The sequence below is a fragment of the Prionailurus bengalensis genome, chromosome D2 (genome assembly GCF_016509475.1).
Source record: "Prionailurus bengalensis isolate Pbe53 chromosome D2, Fcat_Pben_1.1_paternal_pri, whole genome shotgun sequence".
Classification (NCBI taxonomy): domain Eukaryota; kingdom Metazoa; phylum Chordata; class Mammalia; order Carnivora; family Felidae; genus Prionailurus; species Prionailurus bengalensis.
The window spans coordinates 14,821,361-14,842,729 of record NC_057351.1 but is presented as its reverse complement, the minus strand read 5'-3'; the positions used below and the strand labels follow the sequence as shown (position 1 = coordinate 14,842,729).

The following is a 21,369-nucleotide window of genomic DNA, read 5'->3' as shown; positions in this document are numbered from 1 at the left end:
TTAGGCCAGGTTCAGCTGGGAGAGACTCAAATATGGAAAATATTTGTATTTTGTCTTATAAAATAGAACTGCATCTGCCTCACAGATCAACTACATAGAAAAAAACATTTCTTCAGAAAATCGGAAAACCATAAAAATGTACAAGAAATAAAAGTCACTTATGGTCTCCACTATCACCCAAAGACAGCTGTTGGGAGCTAATTTACCTACTTGAGATTCTATACATAAGACTGTATATATTCAATACATACAATTGCTTATGCTTCAGTGGTTTTCAAACACGTCTTTTTTATGTTTATTTTGAGAGAGAGAGAGAGAGAGAGAGAGAGAGAGAGAGAGAGAGAGAGAAAGAGAGAGTGCACATGCATGCAAGAGAGTGGGGAAGGGGCAGAGAGAGAGAGGGAGAGAGAGAATCCCAAGCAGGCTCCATGCTGTCAGCACAGAGCCTGATGCAGGACTTGATCCCCTAACCATGAGACCATGACCTGAACTGAAATCAAGAGTCAGAAGCTTAACTGACTGAGCCATCCAGGCACCCTGAAACACATCTTTAATAGCTATACAATATCCATGCTATAGTGATACCATAATTCATTCATTCCTCTATTTGGAACATTTTGGTTATTCTTGATCCTTAATTATTTCATAATATATACACGTGTATTGCATATATATAATATACATATACATATACACTATTTATGAATAGTCTTGTCTATAAATCTTTGCCTGATTATTTTCTTAGGACAGATCATGGAGTCAGAGTACAGAAGATGTTCAAGGGTCTAGAAGCATTTGCCAATTTGCCTTTCCAGGAGGGTGTGCCAATTTTTACCCTCACCCACTGTCACCTTAAAAAAAAAAGTGGCTCACTGACCCTGTCACCTTAAAAAGAGCATTCGGGAAAGCTCAGTTTCTTCTGTGGACCGTTCTTCCCCTCTTTATGTTTTAAAGAGGGAAGAGTTCAGAAATGTGACTTTTCCAACTCTCTTCAATTCTCGGATTCTTTTTGTGAGGAGTTGAGTGGGTGGGTGGGTGGAAAAAGACTTCTAAGATCCAAAGTGCCTTCCAACCCCGAGGTTCTGATATTTTCACCATCAGCATTGGCACCAGATTGCGAGCCTTGCTTGGACCAATAAGGCAGACGAAGGAAAGAATTCCAGTGCTCGCTACTGGGAAATGCAGGCTTTGATTAACAAAAAATAGGTGGCAAGCAAGTTGTAGCTGGGGCCGAAGGCCTGGACAGGCAGCGCACGGTCCCACGCAACACGCGCACACGCTGTCACACCCCGCCAGCGGTCGGCTCTGGTTTGGTTACCCAAGGGGGGAGGACGCAGCGGGTGGCCGCGGCGGGCGGTTCAGGGGTCTGCGCGCCAGCGCCCGGCCAGCGGGACCACGCGAAGGGCGGGGGCCCCGGGGCCGCGCGCCCAGCCCCGGCGCTCCAGCCAAGTTTGCCTCGCGGTCTGGGCCGACTCGCGGGTTACCTGAGCCGCCAGCCACGTCAGCGCCACATCATCGGGGCCTCTTACAGTGCTAGGGAACAGGAAAAGAAGGAAGCAAAACCACTCCCGGGCGAGCCAATCGCAGGCACACGGCGCTGCGGGGGAACGCGGAGGGCTCGCGTGGGGAGTGGGCGGCGGGCCGGGGGCGGGGCCGGGGGCGGGGCCCGGGCTGCCTGGGGCGGGGCCTGGGCGGGGCCGAGGGGCGGCGGGGCGGCGGGCCGCGCTCGGGCCGGTCTGCGGCGTGGGCCTCGGCTGTGGCGGCTTTGGCGGCGGCTTTGGCGGCGGCGGCGGGGGAAGATGCTGCAGTCCCTGGCCGGCAGCTCGTGCGTGCGCCTGGTGGAGCGGCACCGCTCGGCCTGGTGCTTCGGCTTCCTGGTGCTCGGCTACCTGCTCTACCTGGTCTTCGGCGCCGTGGTCTTCTCGTCGGTGGAGCTGCCCTACGAGGACCTGCTGCGCCAGGAGCTGCGCAAGCTGAAGCGGCGCTTCCTGGAGGAGCACGAGTGCCTGTCGGAGCAGCAGCTCGAGCAGTTCCTGGGCCGCGTGCTGGAGGCCAGCAACTACGGCGTGTCAGTGCTCAGCAACGCCTCGGGCAACTGGAACTGGGACTTCACCTCCGCGCTCTTCTTCGCCAGCACCGTGCTCTCCACCACAGGTAGGGGCCAGCCGCCGCGGCCACCCCCCTACCCCTCCGCGCCCGCCGCCCGCGCCCCGGCGCCCCGGGCCCTCCCGCGGCGCGCACACCCGGCGGAGCCGGAAGCCGGTGCTGTGGCCGCGGAACACGCCCTGGGTGTTGCCTCCCGTAACTCTTGGGAAGTGGTCCCCGAAGCCTTCGGCCCGGGTGGCTGCGGGGGCTTCGCGGGCTGCGTCCTGTGTTTTCGCGGTGCCCTGCACCAGACTGTCCGGTAGGAATCCGGAGCATCCCGGCCGCCGCGCGGCGAGGCGAGGGGATGCTGGAAACTGTCCACTGCTCCGAGGGCGCTCACCTTCGTCCCGACCCCGTCCCGCAGGGCCGAGGCCGCGCTGGAGGGTCACCTTCCGGAGGGTGCCCTCTCTTTGGGTGATGCATAGATTTCTCGGCTTTTTGCTGTTTGGGGGGGGAGGTTGTGGGGGTAGCCGAGTGACATCACTCTGCTCTTCGCAGGTGACCTCCGAGCGGACAGGCGGATCCGGTTTCTTTTCGGAGTAGGAGGAGGGGTGAGGGAAGGGAGCATCCGATTGCCTAGGATCCGGCAAAATGGGGGCACCCTGATTCAGCAGTTTTTTTCAACTTTAGGTGTGCGAGGCCACCCTTCAACTTCGCAGCGACTCTTCCCCCACCCCGCACTAGTCACCCAGCAGGACGCTCACGAATGGAAGAGCGTCCTCGGGTGAAAGCCGAGGCCGGCGAGTGCCCCAGGGCGCCCTTACTCTGCCGGATTAGGTGAATGAAGGCTGCATTTTTCCCAGCGGCTAAGTGGGGCACACACACTTGGTTGGAGATAATTATAAATTGATGTTTGAACCCTGGAAAGTATCCCAGAGAATGCTCAGCGAAGCCCCCCTTTTATCCACGAGATCCAGTCTTTGAACAATCCATCTTGGCGTGCACAAGGGCACACACTTACTACTTCCCAGTGTAGTCCTAGAATCTGGGCCTGGAGTGATCCCTGCCGGGATACTGGACCCGCCCCTGCCCCCACCTCCGGAGCAGGTGAATCAACTTCTTGTGGCGCCAACTCTTACATCATTCCACCCCTTCGACACTTCCCAGGGTTTATTTGTTTATATTCCCCTTGGGCTAAACCCAATTGATTGTTTTAGTAATAAGTGGTACTGAGTAATAGTAAATAGTACACTTTCCACCAAGATCCTGGGAAGCAATGGTTTAGAAGTCTGAGGTGAATTTCTAAACTGTAGTAAACAGAATTCTAGCTTGTATTGTGATACGTTAAAAACTTAGCCCTAAACAAGACGTATTCTCTTACTTTTCACCTTTGCCAACACCACTCTTTAGCTATATGTCCCCAAGTGTTCGCTTCCGTTGTCTTCAGCTGGGTCCCTTTCTGGGAACATTTAGAGGTCACCGTGCTTTTCCTTTGCAGTACATTTATTTGTTCTGAATGGGGAATATTCATTCTCTGCAGAACTCTTTCCACTGGGTTACAGAAAGTCTACAACTGGGTCACGGTGTTGAGTGGACATTGGGAAGAGTTTATCACTTTCAGTACCTTCTAAGTAATGGTATTTTAAGAGTAGAACAGTCTAAGAACAGTGTTGCGAGGAAAAGAATGCATTTGCTTTTACTGGGTGGGATTTTCTAGGACTGGCACAGCTCATGTATAACCTCATCATAAGCAGCTAATTAAATCTCAAAAAAATATGAGTTTACATCTCGATTAGACAGTTATTTCCTAGATTCTGTCTCCTCCTCTTTGTTTTTAATTAGGAAAAATGCAGTTCCTGTTTAAATAAGAAAAAAGGTGGGGATAGATGTCTTATTATTGGTATTCAGATTACATTGTAGTTCCTAAGAAAGTCTGTATTCATGCAAAACAAGAGTTCATTTAGGAAATCCGGTGCAAGGGGCACTTAAGGATAAACTAGATGAAAAAGGTGTCTCTCAGTTCGTAACATTAGCAAATCAATGAATTCTTGTCCTCGATAGAACTGACTTAATTAATTCAGATAGGGTTCCAGCAAACTTCAGAATTCCCTAAATCAAAGCTACTCTTCTCCCGGTTTTGTGTCGACCCGGTATCTGACACATTTTGATGTTCCACGTGGTAGCAAAACACAGGTCTCGTGGCCGGAAGTCAGACAGTTGGTCGGGTGAAGCCAGTATACTTCATTACTAGAAAAATATGTCCTAGAAAATTACTAGACAACTTGAATTGGAGTTATGGTTCGTGCCTGTCTTTCGGGTAGATAGTAGACATGCTGTGGCCGTGGTTGGTTTGCTTGGTTAACTCTTCTCGCACTGTAGGTGGCAAATCCCTGAGCTTATTGTCACCCAGTCAGTACAGCCAACCCTAGAATGCCTAGAATGGTAACGGTGGGGATTACAAAGTTGCTGTTCTCCTGGTCATCACCTTGATACAGGAACGGGATGTGTCTACGGCAGAACCTTCGCATCTCACAAAGTCCAGGCTTCCAGTTTATGCGAGGAGCTTGGTGGTCTCTTGGGAAGAAGACTTAGGTTGGTGATTCAGGGATGATCTGCAGTCTCCGCTCTGCCAAGGACTCTGGGAATTATTTCAAACTGAACGTCTCTTTACTTTTCCTTGATTAAAAAAAAAATGCAGCAACACCTGCGTAGGAACCGTATGAAAGTGGAAGGGGAAACTGTGGTACACTTTTATCTTTCCAGAGGGAAGGGCTGTAGAAAAATAAAAGGAGGCGTTATAGACTGAGGCATTTCCCATGTAACTTTTATACCGTGAATTTTTTTTTTCCCCGAGGAGTAAGGAACACTTGGGAAGGAAGAAATAATTAAGAACATGTCAGTTTACTGTAAGGTGACTTCTTTATTCATCCCCCTGAGCAAGGTTATATCATGCAGATGTTTGGTAAAAGTAAGTTTTGTGTGCATATGACTGTAAGGCTGTCACTTTTTGCTGTGTTGTAAATAGGGGTCTGGATGATAGCTCAGTCCCTGTTGCTGTCAGTTGTAAGCATGGAGCCTTGCATCATGACGCTGCCTTATCCCTGTTTATGAAGAGAGGTTTTGAAACTTTTATTTAAAGTGCTCAGAACAGGGGAGCACCTGGGTAGCTCAGTCAGGTAAGCATCCAACTCTTGGTTTCTGCTCAGGTCATGATTTCGCAGTTGGTGGGTTCAAGCCCCACGCCTGGCTCCACCCTGATAGCGTAGAGCCTGCTTGAGATTCTCTCTCTCCCTCTTTCTCTCTGCCCCTCTCCTGTTGGCGCTCTCTCTCTCTCTCTCTCTCTAACTAAAAAAATACACTTTATTTTTTTTTAATTTTAAGTTTATTTATTTTTGAGAGAGAGAGACAGAGAGAGCCAGTGGGGGGAGGGGCAGAGAGAAAGGAAGAGAGAGAATCCCAAGCAGGCTCCACACTGTCAGCACGGGGCCCCATGTGGGGCGTGAGCCCACAAACCGTGAGATCATGATCTGAGTTGAAACCAAGACTCAAGCCACTTAACTGACTGAGCCACCCAGGTGCCCCTAAATAAGTAAACTTCAAAATAAATAAATAAATAAATAAATAAATAAATAAATAAATAAATAAATAAAGTGCTCAGAAAAGGAAGCTAATTTGGTTTGTTTTACAGTGGCCTTTACAGCTCCGGTCAGGTAGGGAGCTGCTATGGCATTGGTCGTTTTCAGGAAGAGAACATGGGAGAAGGAAACAGGGGTTCCAGGTTGACCCTTAGCTTTCAAACCATTTTCACTAGGAAAACTGGGTTATGGTTAACAACAAATACGGGTTGAGCTTTTAGAATCTAACAGCAGTGGGCAAATTGCAGCTTCTGGGCCAAATCTGACCCACTGCCTCTTTTTATGCAGCCCATGCTAAGAATGGTCTTCGTCTTTTCAGCTGGCTAAAAAGAAATCAAAAGAAAAGTCACGTTTCCTGACACGTTGACGTTTTACAAGAACCAAATTTCAGCACCCATACAAACTTTGAGTTGGCGTACAGCCATTTGTTGGTATCATTTATGACTGCTTTCCCGCTGAAATGGCCGATTTGTGACAGGAGCCATGTGGCCCCCAAACCTCAACTATTTACAGCTTGGCCATTTGCAGAAAGAGTTGGCCGAACCCAGCTTTAGAATAAGCCTTAAAAGGAACTCTTAAGTCAGAGGAGTTCTAAGACCTGTACTTCCTTTGGGAAAACTTTCCAGAAGACAGTTTAGCATCTGAGACTTCTTTGCACTGTGGCATGCAGCATTTAAATTAGTTGGTTAAAATTTTCAGGGGTATGCAGCATTTAGATTAGTAGCTACCATCCCAACCATTTCCAAAACAAATGATTGTTTATTGTAGAATGTCACTAGATTTTGGTCAAATCTGTGACACCACCGCCCTTTTTTTTTCAATTTGGAATGGTGACAAAGCCACACCTCACATTGTAATTGCCTTATCTAACATGCTTGGTAAATACTGTATTCTATCTGGAACAGAAATGCCAATGAGGAAAGGAATTCCCCCAGAAACAACCAAGCAAACTATTGACCTGGAAGAGAGATCTGAAATCCCACGTGCTGAAGTCTGTGGTCTTTATGTGCAGGAGAGCCTTTGGTCTTGATTTGGAGCCTTTATGTTTAATTCTAACAAATTTAATTTTCTGGCTTCAAAGCCCCTAGTGGATTGAAGAAGGAAACGTACAGCTATAAGCAAGCCTAAGCAAAAGGTCACAAAAAGACAAATACTTTAAACATCAGAAAAATAAAGCAATATTATTTTTTTAAATTTTTTTTAATGTTTATTTATTTCTGAGACAGAGAGAGACAGAGCATGAATGGGGGAGGGGCAGAGAGAGAGGGAGACACAGAATCAGAAGCAGGCTCCAGGCTCTGAGCTGTCAGCACAGAGCCCGACGTGGGGCTCGAACTCACAAACCGTGAGATCATGACCTGAGCCGAAGTCGGTCACTCAACCGACTGAGCCACCCAGGCACCCCAAAGCAATATTACTAAGAACAAATTTTTATTGAACACTGTATGTGTACCCCTATCTCAAGGAGCTAATGAGGTGTAGGGGTCATTATCCTCTGTTTAAAAGAGGCTGAAAGTAAAATTTAGGTTCAGGGACCTTAGCTAGGTCACAAAACTAGTAGTGGCCTTGCTTTGAGTCCAGATGTGTCTGGGTTAAGAGCTTGGTATTTGCATAGTGTCTAGGCATAGGGACTTGTTATGGGCTGAATGTGTCTCCAAAATTCGAATGGTGAAGTCCTAATCCTTATACTTCAGAATGTGACTATGTATTTGGAGATAGATCCTTTAAAGAAGTGACTAATGGGGTGCCTGGGTGGCTCAGACTACTGAGCATCCGACTTCAGCTCGGGTCATGATCTCAAGGTTCGTGAATTTGAGCCCCACATCAGGTTTTGCACTGACAGTACAGAACCTGCTTTGGATCCTCTGTCTCCCTCTCTCTCTGCCCCTCCTCTGCTTGTGCTCTCTCTTTCAAAAATACATAACATTAAAAAAAAATCTAAAAAATAAGAAGTGATTAAGTTAAAATGAGGACCCGATGAGAAGGTGCCATCTGCAAGTTAAGGAGAGAGACCTCGGAAGATTCCAAGCCTGCCAGCACCTTGATCTTGAACTTCTAGCCTCCAGAACCATGAGAAAATGAATTTCTGTTGTTTAACCCACCCAATCTGTGGTACTTTTTTATGGTAGCCCTAGTAAGGTAATACAGAAGTACTGTTGTGGTTTTTGGTTGTTGTTGTGCTAAAACAAAGAAACAAAAACCAAATATAGGAACACAAGGAACAGAATTTTTATGTCTTTGCCATGTATGACATGCCAACAACTGCATATGCATGAATAAGACACCATTATTTTAGGATACATTGTAATAATCGATATCCCTGAATGATCAGGAATAATACTTCAACCTGACTCTATTTAGGAAGGCAGAGAAATGCGTCATAAATCCTAGAAATGTTTCCACCCACTAATGGTCAAAGAGTATGTATTAATATTTACTAATACTCATGTGTAAGCCCATCCCTGTCTCTGAAACATCGCTTCTTTAGCATTTTGAAGGGTTTTTTTCCCCCCAAAACTATACATTTGCTATTATCTAGGCCTATTTTATGGCACTCGGAACATCCTGTTGCCATTATAAATGATAATAACTTGAAAGAAAGCATGCGTCTGCTTTTATGACATAACTGTAAATCTAGTCCAGATAGAATTTTCTCTTGTACCGGTAACCCAGTGGGAAATCTGGTGCCTTTCAGGACAAGTTGTTTCATGCACCACACGTTGGACTGCTGAGGGTGGGGAGACCATCTGTTGTCTCTAGCACAGAAGAGGACTCTGAAGTTGGAGCATGTGAAATTGCTTCATTGTTTTGACCCATACGGCGATTTCATGTGGTCCAACTTCCCGCAAGCTGGTTTCCGGGACAGAGAAACCGTTTATACCGTACCCTCTCTTTGGCATAGAATTGCACTGTGCTAGATTTTATTCTCAAGAAACCTCACTCGGTCTCAACTGTAGCCAAATCCATGAACTGCTGAAGTCCTTCTCTTCTCTGCTGACTGTGCCATGATCACCTTGTCTGTTACCGGTGGGAGCTAAGGGTTGTCTCCTTCTTAAAAAGCAGACAACTTTGGGGGTGTCCTCTAGACTTCTGTGATGCTTCTGTCTCCCAGGCTCAGTTTGTGCTCTGACTTCTTTGTTCATTCTGGGTGGATTCCTTGCCTTCAGAGTTGGTGGCCACTCCATCACAGGGCCGTGCCCCTGACCGAAGGTCAAAGTGAAGAATGAGGCGGAGGGGGATTTGGAGGCACAGAGGAAGTAGAACCGGAAGGACCTTGGTTCTCTCCCTGGGTGTGAGGCAGACCCAGCAGCCTTGTATTTTCTGATTGTACTTGTGTTTCCGTTCTTTAATCTGTGAAACAGAATAGGTTCTTAAATCAACGAGATTAACTGGGCTGTGTCTGACATTGGCCGTGTTTCTTCATTGGCTACTATCTGCTTGATTCCCCGTCGGGTTCTGTTTGCTTTGGGTGCTCTGGCTCAAGTTGACTTGCTTTGTGAGATGAGAGCCCGAACTCTGAAGCCTTTGTAGATTTAGTTATGGTACCCGGTGGTGAGGTTTGGGCAGAAAGCTCCCCAGGGACTCAGTGACCCAGGTAATGTAAAGTCAATATAAGCACAGTTTGTGGGTGCTGAGCAGAGGAGACAAAAACACACAATTTAAAAAAAATGCTAGTTTTTATTTCTCCGAGTGTGGTCAGTGGATTGCATATTAGCAATAAGAACTGAGGGGCACCTGGAGAGGATGTGGAGCAACGGGAACCCTCTTGCACTGTTGGTGGGAATGCAAATTGGTGCAGCCGCTCTGGAAAACAGTGTGGAGGTTCCTCAAGAAATTAAAAATAGACCTACCCTATGACCCAGCAATAGCACTGCTAGGAATTGACCCAAGGGATACAGGAGTACTGATGGGGCACTTGTACCCCAATGTTTATAGCAGCACTCTGAGCAATAGCCAAATTATGGAAAGAGTCTAAATGTCCATCAACTGATGAATGCATAAAGAAATTGTGGTTTATATACACAATGGAGTACTACGTGGCAATGAGAAAGAATGAAATATGGCCCTTTGTAGCAACGTGGATGGAACTGGAGAGTGTGATGCTAAGTGAAATAAGCCATACAGAGAAAGACAGATACCATATGGTTTCACTCTTAGGTGGATCCTGAGAAACTTAACAGAAACCCATGGGGGAGGGGAAGGGAAAAAAAAAAAAAGAGGTTAGAGTGGAAGAGAGCCAAAGCATAAGAGACTCTTAAAAACTGAGAGCAAACTGAGGGTTGATGGGGGGTGGGAGGGAGGGGTGGGTGGGTGATGGGTATTGAGGAGGGCACCTTTTGGGATGAGCACTGGGTGTTGTATGGAAACCAATTTGACAATAAACTTCATATATTGAAAAAAAATTAAAAAAATAAAAACACTGGACAGCACCTTAAAAAAAAAAAAAAGAACTGAGGGGCACCTGCGTGGCTCAGTCGGTTGGGCATCTGCCTTCGGCTCAGGTCATGATCTCGCGGTTCATGAGTTTGTGCCCTGCGTGGGACTCTGCTGTTAGCACAGATCCTGCTTCGGATCCTCTGTGCCCCTCTCTCTGCTCCTTCCCGTCCTCCGCACTCTCAAAAACAAATAAAATAAAACATTAAAAAAAAAAAAGTATTGAAATAGAGACTTGCAGTATAAACACCGTGTTGTATACCTGAAAGTAATGCAACGTTGCGTGTTAATTATACTTCAGTTGCGAAAGAACAATAAGCACTGGAGGGTCAATTATAAGCGCTCATCCCCTATTCATGCTTAGAGCGGCATGGGGACCCAAATTAAGCTATGTACTCAAGGTGGTGCCTTCGCCCCCTCTCTGCTCAGCTTCGTGGAAGCCTCTTGAGGTTTATTCAGGCTCTGGTTCGAGTCTGCAGCACAGTCCGAAGGAGACCTTTAGACCAAAGGCGCACCGAGGAGGGGAGACGGGAGAGGCACCCGTGTCCCGGAGAAGAGAAGAGTGCCACCCTGAGCGCGGCATCCTGAGCTGGGCACACACAGGCCTGGGGGCTGCACAGAAGCTGGCTGTGCTCCCCGTCTTCCCAGACGTGTACCCCATTTGTTCCTGCTCTTTCTCCTCTCTGGTTCCCGCAGCATCTTGTGTCCTGCCTGATGTGGGACTATCCCCTTCTTCTGGTACAGCGCTCACCACCTTGGACAGAATTACTTGTTTTCACGTCTCTCTTCCCGCAAGGGTGGTCTCGAGAATGAGCGCTGTCTTGGCCTCGCGTGGTGGCATCCCTAGCACTCAGTAGGTCCTCAATAAAGGCAAAGGAAGGCACGTTTCTTCCCTTGTCTGAGTCTGTTTGCTCTTCTGTGAAGCAAGGAGATTTCTAAAGATGCTACTCATTTTCAAGAGACCTCAGATATATTGTCATTGTCTTGATAAGGAAGCAGAGGCCCACACTGCTTAAATGACCTCCTACAGTTATTTATATAAAAAGTTGTATCTGAGTGCCTCGTGTCTACTCACTGCACTGTGGAAGACTCTAAGTGATCCAAAGCGAGGAGAAAGGCATGCATTCCTGAGCAAATGTTTATTGAGCGCTTAAGTTTACCAGGTACTGATCCAGGCACTTGGGGATCTTGCCTAACTGGATGTCTGTCTAGTAGGAGGAAGGAGATCCTGTAAATAAGATGATTAAGTGTGAGATAATGGAAAATATATATTGGTCTCTGCCCCAGGTTCCTGGCACAGAGCTCCTAAAAGCTTTGTAAATTCCTGATTAGAGCACTGGGAGAATCTTTTGTTCCGGAAGGCAGCTCTGCGTGTGCTCTAGGGATGGGGGCTGGTCATCAAGAAAGACCAAGCCATGATCAGAAGCTTGGAATTTTCAGCCCCACCCCCATCATCCAGAGAGGGGAGAAGCTAGAAATGGAGTTAATGATCTGTCATGCCATTGTGAGGACACCTCCATAAATATCCCAGTAGCACGAGATTCAGGGAGCTTCTAGGTTGGTGAACACATCCACGCTAGGAGGGGGACACACCCCAAGTCCACAGAGACAAGAAGCTCCTGCCTTGGGACCCTCCCAGCTCGCCCCATGTATCTCTCCATCTGGCTGTTCCTGAGTCATAAAATGAGGAACCGGTGACCTAGTGAACGGACTGTTTGCTCTGTGAGCCCTTCTAGCAAATTGACCCTGAGGAAGGGATCGTGGGAACTCTGATTTATAGCCGATAAGTCAGAAGTACAGCTGCCAGCTGGACTTGACTTCGGAAGTGAGGACAGCTTTGCGGGACTGAGCCCTTCACCTGTGGGATCTGATGCCATCTCCAAGTAGACAGTGTCGGAATGGGACTGACTCACAGGACACCAGCTGCTGTCGTGCAGAATTGCTTGTTGTGGAGAAAAAAAACCATCCACGCATACGGCGACCAGAGGTGTCAGAAGTGTTATGTTTTGTGTGAGGAGTGAAAGAGGTGCAGGATGTACACTGAGTGGAGTAAAACGCACAGCACGTTGTGTGGGGATAGATTGCTAAGGAGCAGCATCCCCTCCAGCAGAGAGAAGGAAGCCAAGGAGATAGGGAGACTTGGGTGTGTGTTGCGGGTGGGGGGGGGGGTCCAGGACTGTGGTCTCTGATAAGGAAGTCACAAAAGGTCTCACTGAGTAAATGGCATTGAGTCAAGAACCAGAGGAGGTGATAGTGCATCATTCAGCTATCTGGGGAACTGTTCTAGAACACAATCCCCGTATCGGAGGCGCTGTGAGAAAGCCCTCATGGCTGGTGCTGAGTAAGACAGCGCGTGACCAGGTCAAGGAGAAGGGAAGCGGGCACACGGGGTAGGGTGTCCCAGGCCGCTGCAAAGCTTTGGGCTTTTCTCTGAGCGAGGTGGAAAGCCCTGGCCAAGTTCAGATATCACCCCCTTGTGTTTGGGCACAAGGGTAACGTGATCTGACCGATTGTTCTACCAAGTTCACTCAGGCTGATGGAGGAAGGCAAGAGAGGAAGCCGAGGGCGTAAAACAGGACATTTCCAATATCCCAGATGCTTAGAGCAGGCGGAGGAAGTAGGTGGTGAGAGGTGGTCAGATCTCAGACACAAATGGATGGCGTAACCAACAGGATTTGCCAATAGATTGGATGTGCGGTGTTGAAAAAGAATAATCAAGAATGACCCCAAGGTTTTTGATCTGAACCCTTCCTGGAGACAGAGAAGGCCGGGGAAGGAGCAGGTTTGGGGTAGGCCTGGAGCTCAGTCATGGGCCTGTCAGACTTGAGGTCCCTGCTGTTCGGGGTCCACACATGGCTGCACTCACTCTGATGTGGCGTCCCCAGGGCCGTCCTTGCACTGGAGCCGCGTGCTGTGATTTCACATCACATCTGTGTGTCATTCATCTGACTCAGACTTGAAGAAAGCTTTTGAGGGGTGATACCTGAACTTGGCCTTGAGAAATAATAGCATGTCCATAGGTAGAGAATAGAGAGAAAGTATTGCAGGTGAAGCACGTGAATTCTCTCGACCAAGTTGCCATTTGATTAATTCATTTAACAATAGTTTAAATACTTCAACTTCCCGGCTAAGAAACAGTCTCTAAACTGTAATATTATTTTCTAATTTAATATTATATAGGGCCGTATGGAAAACTGGGAGGGCGGGACAGGAAGATTTGCTTCATATTTTTCTTAAAATTTTAACAACAGGATATTTAGTATCTGACATAATAGTTCAATTTAAAATTTATATTCTGTATAGTCCAGAGAACAGCAATAAATAAATATCTTCTCCAGTGCGGTTTTTAAATTTTTTTTTTTCAACGTTTATTTATTTTTGGGACAGAGAGAGACAGAGCATGAATGGGCAAGGGGCAGAGAGAGAGGGAGACACAGAATCGGAAACAGGCTCCAGGCTCTGAGCCATCAGCCCAGAGCCCGACGCGGGGCTCAAACTCACGGACCGCGAGATCGTGACCTGGCTGAAGTCGGATGCTTAACCAACTGCGCCACCCAGGCGCCCCATCCAGTGCGGTTTTTAGATGCACCTAACGTTAAATAAATTACCAAGAAGTCAGTGTAGGTCTTTTCTGTTTCTAGAAAGTAAATAAGAAAAACATAATATTTTTTTCCACGAGGAATCAATCTCAGAATTTTAGGAGGTCGATCACCTTCAAATAAGAGTATTTACAGTTTGTGACAGAGGGCAAAGTTATCATGGGACCCGGAAAACTACCTGAGTAATTTTCACTTCTGCTTGTTTTTAAGTTTGCCGTAATTACCATTTGAAATGATGTCATTTGAATAACACGGCTCGCAGCTACTCTTGGATGATCTAAGGTGCCCTCTCTATTCCCAAACACCAAATTTTGTCCAAGCTTCCCCCCTACCCCCACCAGCTTGTGACTTACCAGGAGGCAAAGTGGAATGTTTGAAACTAGAATTTAAAGGTTAAAGCATTCTTGTAGCTAAAATTCTTTAAATGTTTGAACACTGGTTACCAAGGAGCTCAATTATTTAAAGGCTGTGGTTAGGGGATTAAGTTAATTAAAGGCGGTCCGGAGAGGTTGCCTCCCTGTCAGAGGGCCTCCCCGAGTTCTCAGCTGGGAGAGGAGACCCCACGTCACCACCTAACCACCTACCTGCCACCCAGGGGTCGGGACACAAGCTCGCCCACGGGGAGCCTGCACAGATGCACCGCTCAGGAGGGGGTGCGGATGAGGCCCACGCTTTCACGCCCCTAAACAGCAGGGAGGAGCACCCGTGTGTGGACACGCAATCTGTCATCCGCTCGGCCGGGCCCATCCTCCCTCCCCGCCCCTGCTACTCTGCAGTGCATCTTTCGTTTAAAAATCGAACCAACAAAGGTGGAAAGAGCAAATCTAAATTAACAAAGGGGGAAAAAAAGGCAGCACACCGCCGATGGTAGTTTCTGGAACATGACCTACACCCACATTTGTTCTTCCAGCAACTCTGGATGCCCACCTGTCATTTGCGAAGGTAATCTGGATGTGGCTGAAATGTCACACTGGCACCTGAACTTGTACGTTCAGGTTCCTGCTCTCATGTCTCTCACAACTACGTTTTGTGTGTCGATTCATGCTGGCAGTCGCCTCCTCCTGGTGAGGCTGCGTCCTGTTCCCCCTGGCTGGCGGGGGTCGGGGGTGTCTGGAGAGTTTCTTCGGCCATTCTGCTCTGTCCCCTCCTCAGTACACCACCAGCCAAGGGCAGGAGGGCCGCACAGCAGCGTCCCCTCATAGCCAGGGTTCAAGGGACGGATTTTTCCCTCGGGAGCCAGGGAATGGAGTTGTCTAGTTCGATTGTTGTGATATCAGACTGAATTCATATTAGAAAAGTACAGCCTTGGGACGCCCGGGTGGCTCAGTCGCTTAAGCGTCCAACTCTTGACTTCGGCTCATGAGTTCATGAGTTCATGAGAACTCACAGTTCATGAGTTCAAGCCCTGCATCGGGCTCTAAGCTGACAGCACGAGGCCTGCTTGGGATTCTCTCTCTGCCCCACCCCCCCCACCCCCGGCCCCACCTCAAAATAAATAAATAAAACAACTTTAAAAAAGAAGGAAAAGTACGGCCTGATTGAGTGAAAAGTGAAGATCATGCATTCTTTTTAGGGGGAGTTTTTATTTTCTGATATACTGAACAACCCTACATAAACGAAGTAAATGTTGCTTAGAGGTGTATTTTAGGGAGCTTTAAAAAAATAAGCCCCGGGGCTTAAGTGAAGGGCGGCCAGTATAAGAGGCACAAAAGCATCGATCCGTGGACTGGGGGCGGGCAGCCTGGGGTCTCTTCTGCCAAGTCACTGGCAACAAAAATTCACTGATAATTTCTCCAGAGCTGAGTCGTTTCCTCTCGATAACAATGAAGGGGCTGAAGAAGACCTTCCTCCAGCTCTAGGCTTTGGGGGTTCTAGGCCCCTGGAAGGTTGGCTGAGAACCTGTCTCCCCTGTGCCCCACACGTGAGGACGCAGAAAAAATACTGTAAAGGGATAATCCCTGACCTTAAAAAAAGGCCTGCCGTCTAGCGGGGGACACGCACACGTAAAGACTCGTGGAGAGCTAACCGCTGAATCGTGTGGGGCTGCGGGGTTCCGAGGGGGAGGCCAGTGTGGGCCGAAGCGTGCAGAGGAAGAGGGGACTCGCAGCGGCATCGACCGGTGGCAGGTGAACAGGCAGCACCGGCCAGTGGCAGACAAGAGGCGGAAAGGTGGAGGCAGAGGGCTTCGACGGTGGCAAGCGGATTTTGCGCTTCACTCGGCCGGCAAGAGGGAGCCACGTCGGTTCCTGAATGTGCTCTTACCGTCCGGCCTGCAGCCTGGCTGAGGACAGAAGCTGGGCAGCATGGCTCTGAGGCATGGCGGTCGCTCGAACGCAAGCTGGGAGTTGCACTGAAGAAGAGTGAGGACTGCCCAAAAGACCACCTGGACATGAAGACAGACTTGCGGGGACGGGGTGGGGGGAGCCGGGGGAGGACCCCTCACAGAGCCCCTCGGTGGGCTTAAATGGGGACTCCTAGGCCCTGGGGCACCATGGCGTAAGAGGGGTTGCTCCGGGCTGGCCTACCATGAATGCCACAGCCCGAACCCCGAAGCCCACCCTGAGGCTTGAGTGACAAGCCGAGTGGCTGCCGTACATGGGAGTGTGAGGTCTTTCCAGGTACGGGGCAGGGAGCACTGTAGGGAAGAGCCCCAGTCCTGTGCTCCTTCACCTCCCCACACATGCGTGGTTAGCCGGACCCCAGACACCGGGTGTGCTTCTGGGGGACACAGGGGGCTGTGGGGGCCGGGGTCCTCCAGCCCCAGTTCTCACGGGTTCAGCCATAAGATAATGACTAAGCTGTAGAGGCTGTGGCTATAAGTGGCATTTGTGATTGGTATTTCAGTTCGTTGCAAACAAGCATTTCTCAATGGGTCGAGGAAGTCCAGTAAAATAGCCGTTCCCTGTATCATGGCCTTGCTGGTAACCTGCTTTAAGGAAATTCTTTTCTGACCTACCAAAATCCCCACTTCAGCCCCGCTCCCGAGTGACCAAGCTGTGACTTAGGGAAGCTTTTGTTGTTAAAAGAAACACAGGTATTGGGGCACGTGGGTGGCTCAGTCGGTGGAGCGTCCGACTTCGGCTCAGGTCATGATCTCACGGTCTGTGAGTTCGAGCCCCGCGTCGGGCTCTGTGCTGACAGCTCGGAGCCTGGAGCCTGCTTCGGATTCTGGGTCTCCCTCTCTCTCTGCCCCTCCCCCACTCATGCTCGCGCTCTCTCTCTCTCTCTCTCTCTCTCTATCAAAAGTAAGTAAAACATTTAAAAAAAAAGGAAACACAGGTATCGTAAATACAGTTCTTTGCATTTTGTAACTGCTCAAGGGAATTTCTCAATGTATTGGACTCAGAATGAAGATGTCTGGCTTCTCTTTAATCGCTCAGTATTTTCAGTTTTTGCCTCAGGGTGTCCAGTATCCCAAGTCTGTTCTTACTTCACAGGGAAAGCTGTGATGACAGCTGCTGTGTGAACCTCGTGGATGCTTTGAGGAAAAGGCACCACTTAGCGCAAATCTTTACATTTATAATCTTCTTTTCTTTCTCGTCAGATGTGATTAAAAAAAATTTTTTTAAGTTTTTATTTATGTTGAGAGGGGGCTCAGGGAGGGGGCAGACAGAGAGGGAGAGAGGCACAGAATTCCAAGCAGGCTCCACACTGTCCGTGCAGAGCCCGACACGGGGCTCCTCGCCACCCGTGAGGTCATGACCTGACCTGAAATCAAGGTCAGACGCTGGAGCAACTGAGCCACCCAGGCACCCCAGATGTGATTGTTATTTTATTTTTTTAATATTTATTTATTTTTTGAGAGTGAGACTGTGAGCGGGGGAGGGGGAGAGAGAGAGGGAGACACAGAATCCGAAGCAGGCTCCAGGCTCCGAGCTGTCAGCACAGAGCCCGACACGGGGCTCGAACTCAGGAACCACAAGATCATGACCTGAGCCAAAGTCAGATGCTCAACTGACTGAGCCACCCAGGCGCCCCTGGTTTTTTATCTTTTTAAAGTGCACACATGATCACACCTGCAGAGACTCCTTTCCTCCTTGCTACCTGATTTGAAAGGCGTGAACTCAAGAACTGAGTTCCCTGTTGAACCCACATGTGCACGCAGAGCAGACAGATGAGGGTAGGTGACTCTTAGACCGAAGGAAAAGCGCTCTTTTAGCCACGGTATTGCCATAGCTCATAGGCAAGCCCGAGACATAGACCAGTCCGCGGACATGTTTGGAAAGCAAAGCAAAGTTGATCAGATTGTTTAATCTCTTCAAAACCTGCTGTGTCAGCTCTGAACATGGGCTCTGGTGGATCTCAGGGTTAGACACGGCCCGCACTCCAGGGCTCCTGGGTCATCTGTACCCCAGAGCAGTCAAGTGCCACAGACGACTGATTCACAGCTGCTTGCAGCAGGTGAACTTTGCATTTCTAAAAGATGTACTTGAAACAATTAGAGTGGGTTGAATATTATTCCTATAGCAACGTCACCCTTACTTCCATTCTAACATGCCTTCTTGAAAAGGAAGAACCCTGGGGCACCTGGGTGGCTCAGTCGGTTAGGCGTCCCACTTCAGCCCAGGTCATGATCTCATGGTTCATGGGTTCTAAGCCCCGCATCAGGCTCTGCGCTGACAGCTCGGAGCCTGGAGCCTGCTTCAGATTCCATGTCTCCCTCTCTCTCTGATCCTCTTCTGTTTGCGCTCTGTCTCTCAAAAATGAATTAAGTGTTCAAAACATTTTTTAAAAAGAAAAGGAAGAAGCCTGGCCCTGAGAATCATGTATCATCCACGGTCTGCCTTATTTATACCTCTGTTGGTAAGTAGTAATTCTAATAGACGTGATGGTTACTGACTATCCGAGTGATTCCCATTGCCAACGAATGGCAGGGTTCTGACATTGGGAGTGAGCCCCTCACTGGATAGCTCATGTTTGTATAGCTGTTGGGGGGAGGCTGAGAATCAGGGCATAGTTTGGTTAGGCGTGCTTCATTATGTTTCTCCTTAGAAGCAAAAAAAAAAAAAAAAAAAAAAAAGTCTGGTTGTGCCCTAACACCTTGAAGGACGTATGTGAGCTCACCGTGAATTTAATTGAATTCCTGCTGGCTTGTGTGCAGGGTGGTTTTGAAAGCCACTCTCCCTTCTGTCTCAGAGCGGGATAAAGTCACCCACCCTTATTTATCTGCTCTGCGTGTTCTGGGAGGTGGTGCTCTGCGTGTGTTGGGGTACACGGTGAGACCATTTATTTGTTTTCAAGTTTCTCCACCCACCCCCCCCCCGCCACTCACTTCCTCATCTGTGAAATGAGGCCAGGCTAGAACCGAGCTGTGTGTTCCTAAAGAAACATCCTTGGTGTTCTCACACATCGAGCTCACTCCTATGGTTGGTCTCATTAGATGCCCACGGGGTCCACCTTTTCCCCAAACACATTGCTCCCCATTTCCCATTAAATGCCAAGGCAGAGAGAGTTGTGCCTTCTTGAAACTTTAGCAACTGGGACTGTCTTCTAGTTTGGCCTCCTTCCATTTGGGGCCAGAGCACTGCTGTTCCAATGCCTCCAGAGGCCCTGGTCCTAGACGCCCAACTGTGTCCCCCAGCAGCACCCCCAACAGATGGTGTCTTGCCCAAGACGCCATGACAGAATGTACCCACCTTGTTCTCTGCTTCTACGTGTGTGCTCCTAGCTTGGCTCAGAAGGAAAACACTGCTCTGTGTCCTGCTAACACAAGGCAAAATGACATTTGTCTGAAGAGCTTCTTAGCGTGGGTCAACATGTGCCCTGCCCACTCAGTTCAGGGAATGTTCTCATTATTCCTCCAAAGTCTGCTGCCTAAGGTAATAATTCCTTCCGTGATGTGTTTTGCACAAACTCATTTTTACACGGATGGAGTTGCACTGTTTTCTCCCCCTGAAATTATCAGCTCTAATTTGAAGCTCGTAAGATTTGACGTGCAAACAGCCAAATTACCTGATGAAATCACAGAGAACATTTGATTAGTCATTTTGACCACGTGAGATGGTTAAGGCCAGTTAATGGACTTTAAGATTCAAGGGACCATTTTTTCATGATCCCACCAATACTGGGTTTTAGCTTTGTTGTTTTTTTGTTTTGTTTTTTTTTTTTTAACATTTATTCATTTTTGAGAGAGAGAGAGAGACAGAGCATGATCGGGGGAGGGGCAGAGAGAGACGGAGACACAGGATCTGAAGCAAGATCCAGGCTCTGAGTTGTCAACAACGGAGCCCAACGCGAGGCTTGAACTCACAAGCCGTGAGATCATGACCTGAGCCAAAGTCGGACGCTTAACCGACTGAGCCACCCAGGCGTCCCTGTCTTTGTTTTTGAGATCAGTGCAGACGCTGCTGCTGGCTCTCCTGGCAGTGGTTTGTCCCCGGCTTGCTGCCTGGACTTCACAAGGGGTCTGTCTGGTCCTGTGATTCCAGTAATTACGACTGTTTGCCGACCACCTGCTGGGGGCTGGCCACTGGGCATGCTGCTTTGTCCTTCACGTAATTGGGGGCCTCCGTCATCCATGTACGGATCTCGAGGTCACAGCCGCTCTTTCCTGATTACCCTGGGTCTGTGCCTCTTCCCAGAAGGTACCCCGGGTGCACTTCCTGGTCCACATCTCTGCTTGCCTTGCCTCCGGCTTTTCTTCCTCTTCAGATGCCCTTGCAGCTCAGCTCTCAGAACTTAGTTTGGGGGAGCCTGTCCTCTTTTACCGGTCTTGTCCTCTAAAGACAGGAGCCAGAAGACTGTCTGTACTGTCTGTTCCCAGAAATGTCAGGCAGCTTGACTTCCGCAGCGTCTGGCATGCACCTGCTGTGCCACAGAGCTTCCTCGTTGGCCCCTCAAAGGTTAGGGGGTCCGTTGTTAACTTGGGTTTGCTTCCCTGTGTTTCAGTGAAAACAGTGTTGATTATTGGTGAGTGAGTTGTGTGAAAATAGCAGTGAGATCCTCGAGAAGCAGGGCTGGAGAAGAGGTTACAGCCAATCCTGGGTAATTTTGTGACCCTTAGAAGTCTCTCTTGTATTAGACGGACCAGTCCTCTGACAGGTATGAAAGTATTCAAAGTATGTTTAAAAAAAAAACAACTGACATTTGGGGCACCTGGGTGGCTCAGTCAGTTAAGCATCCGACTTCGGCTCAGGTCATGATCTCGTGGTTCGTGAGTTCGAGCCCCACGTCCGGCTCTGTGCTGACAGCTCAGAGCCTGGAGCCTGTTTCCGATTCTGTGTCTCCCTCTCTCTCTGCCCCTCCCCTGTTCATGCTCTGTCTCTCTCTGTCTCAAAAATAAATAAACGTTAAAAAAATTTTTTAAACACATTTTCAGGGGCACCTGGGTGGCTCAGTCGGTTAAGCATCCGAGTTCGGCTCAGGTCATGATCTTGCGGTTCGTGAGTTTGAGCCCCACGTCCGGCTCTGTGCTGACAGCTCAGAGCCTGGAGCCTGCTTCAGATTCTGTCTCCCTCTCTCTCTGCCTCTTCCCCACTTGTGCTCTGTCTGTCTCTAAAAAATAAATGTTAAAAATATATTTTTTTAAACTAACATTTTGGGGCACCTGGGTGGCTCAGTCAGTTAAGTGTCCAGCTGTTGATTTCAGCTCAGGTCATGATCTCACGATTTGGTTC

The 21,369-nt window shown here is 48.7% G+C and overlaps 1 protein-coding gene across 1 annotated transcript in view; it reads left to right on the top strand.

Annotated features, from left to right (window-relative positions):
- The first annotated feature begins 1,694 nt into the window (after window positions 1-1,694).
- Window positions 1,695-21,369, top strand: part of KCNK1 (potassium two pore domain channel subfamily K member 1) — a 53,298-nt gene continuing 33,623 nt past the window's right edge. The window contains exon 1 of the mRNA XM_043596288.1: window positions 1,695-2,154. Coding sequence (XP_043452223.1) covers window positions 1,800-2,154 — 355 coding nt within the window. The 5' untranslated portion in view covers window positions 1,695-1,799. The remainder of the gene's footprint in view (window positions 2,155-21,369) is intronic.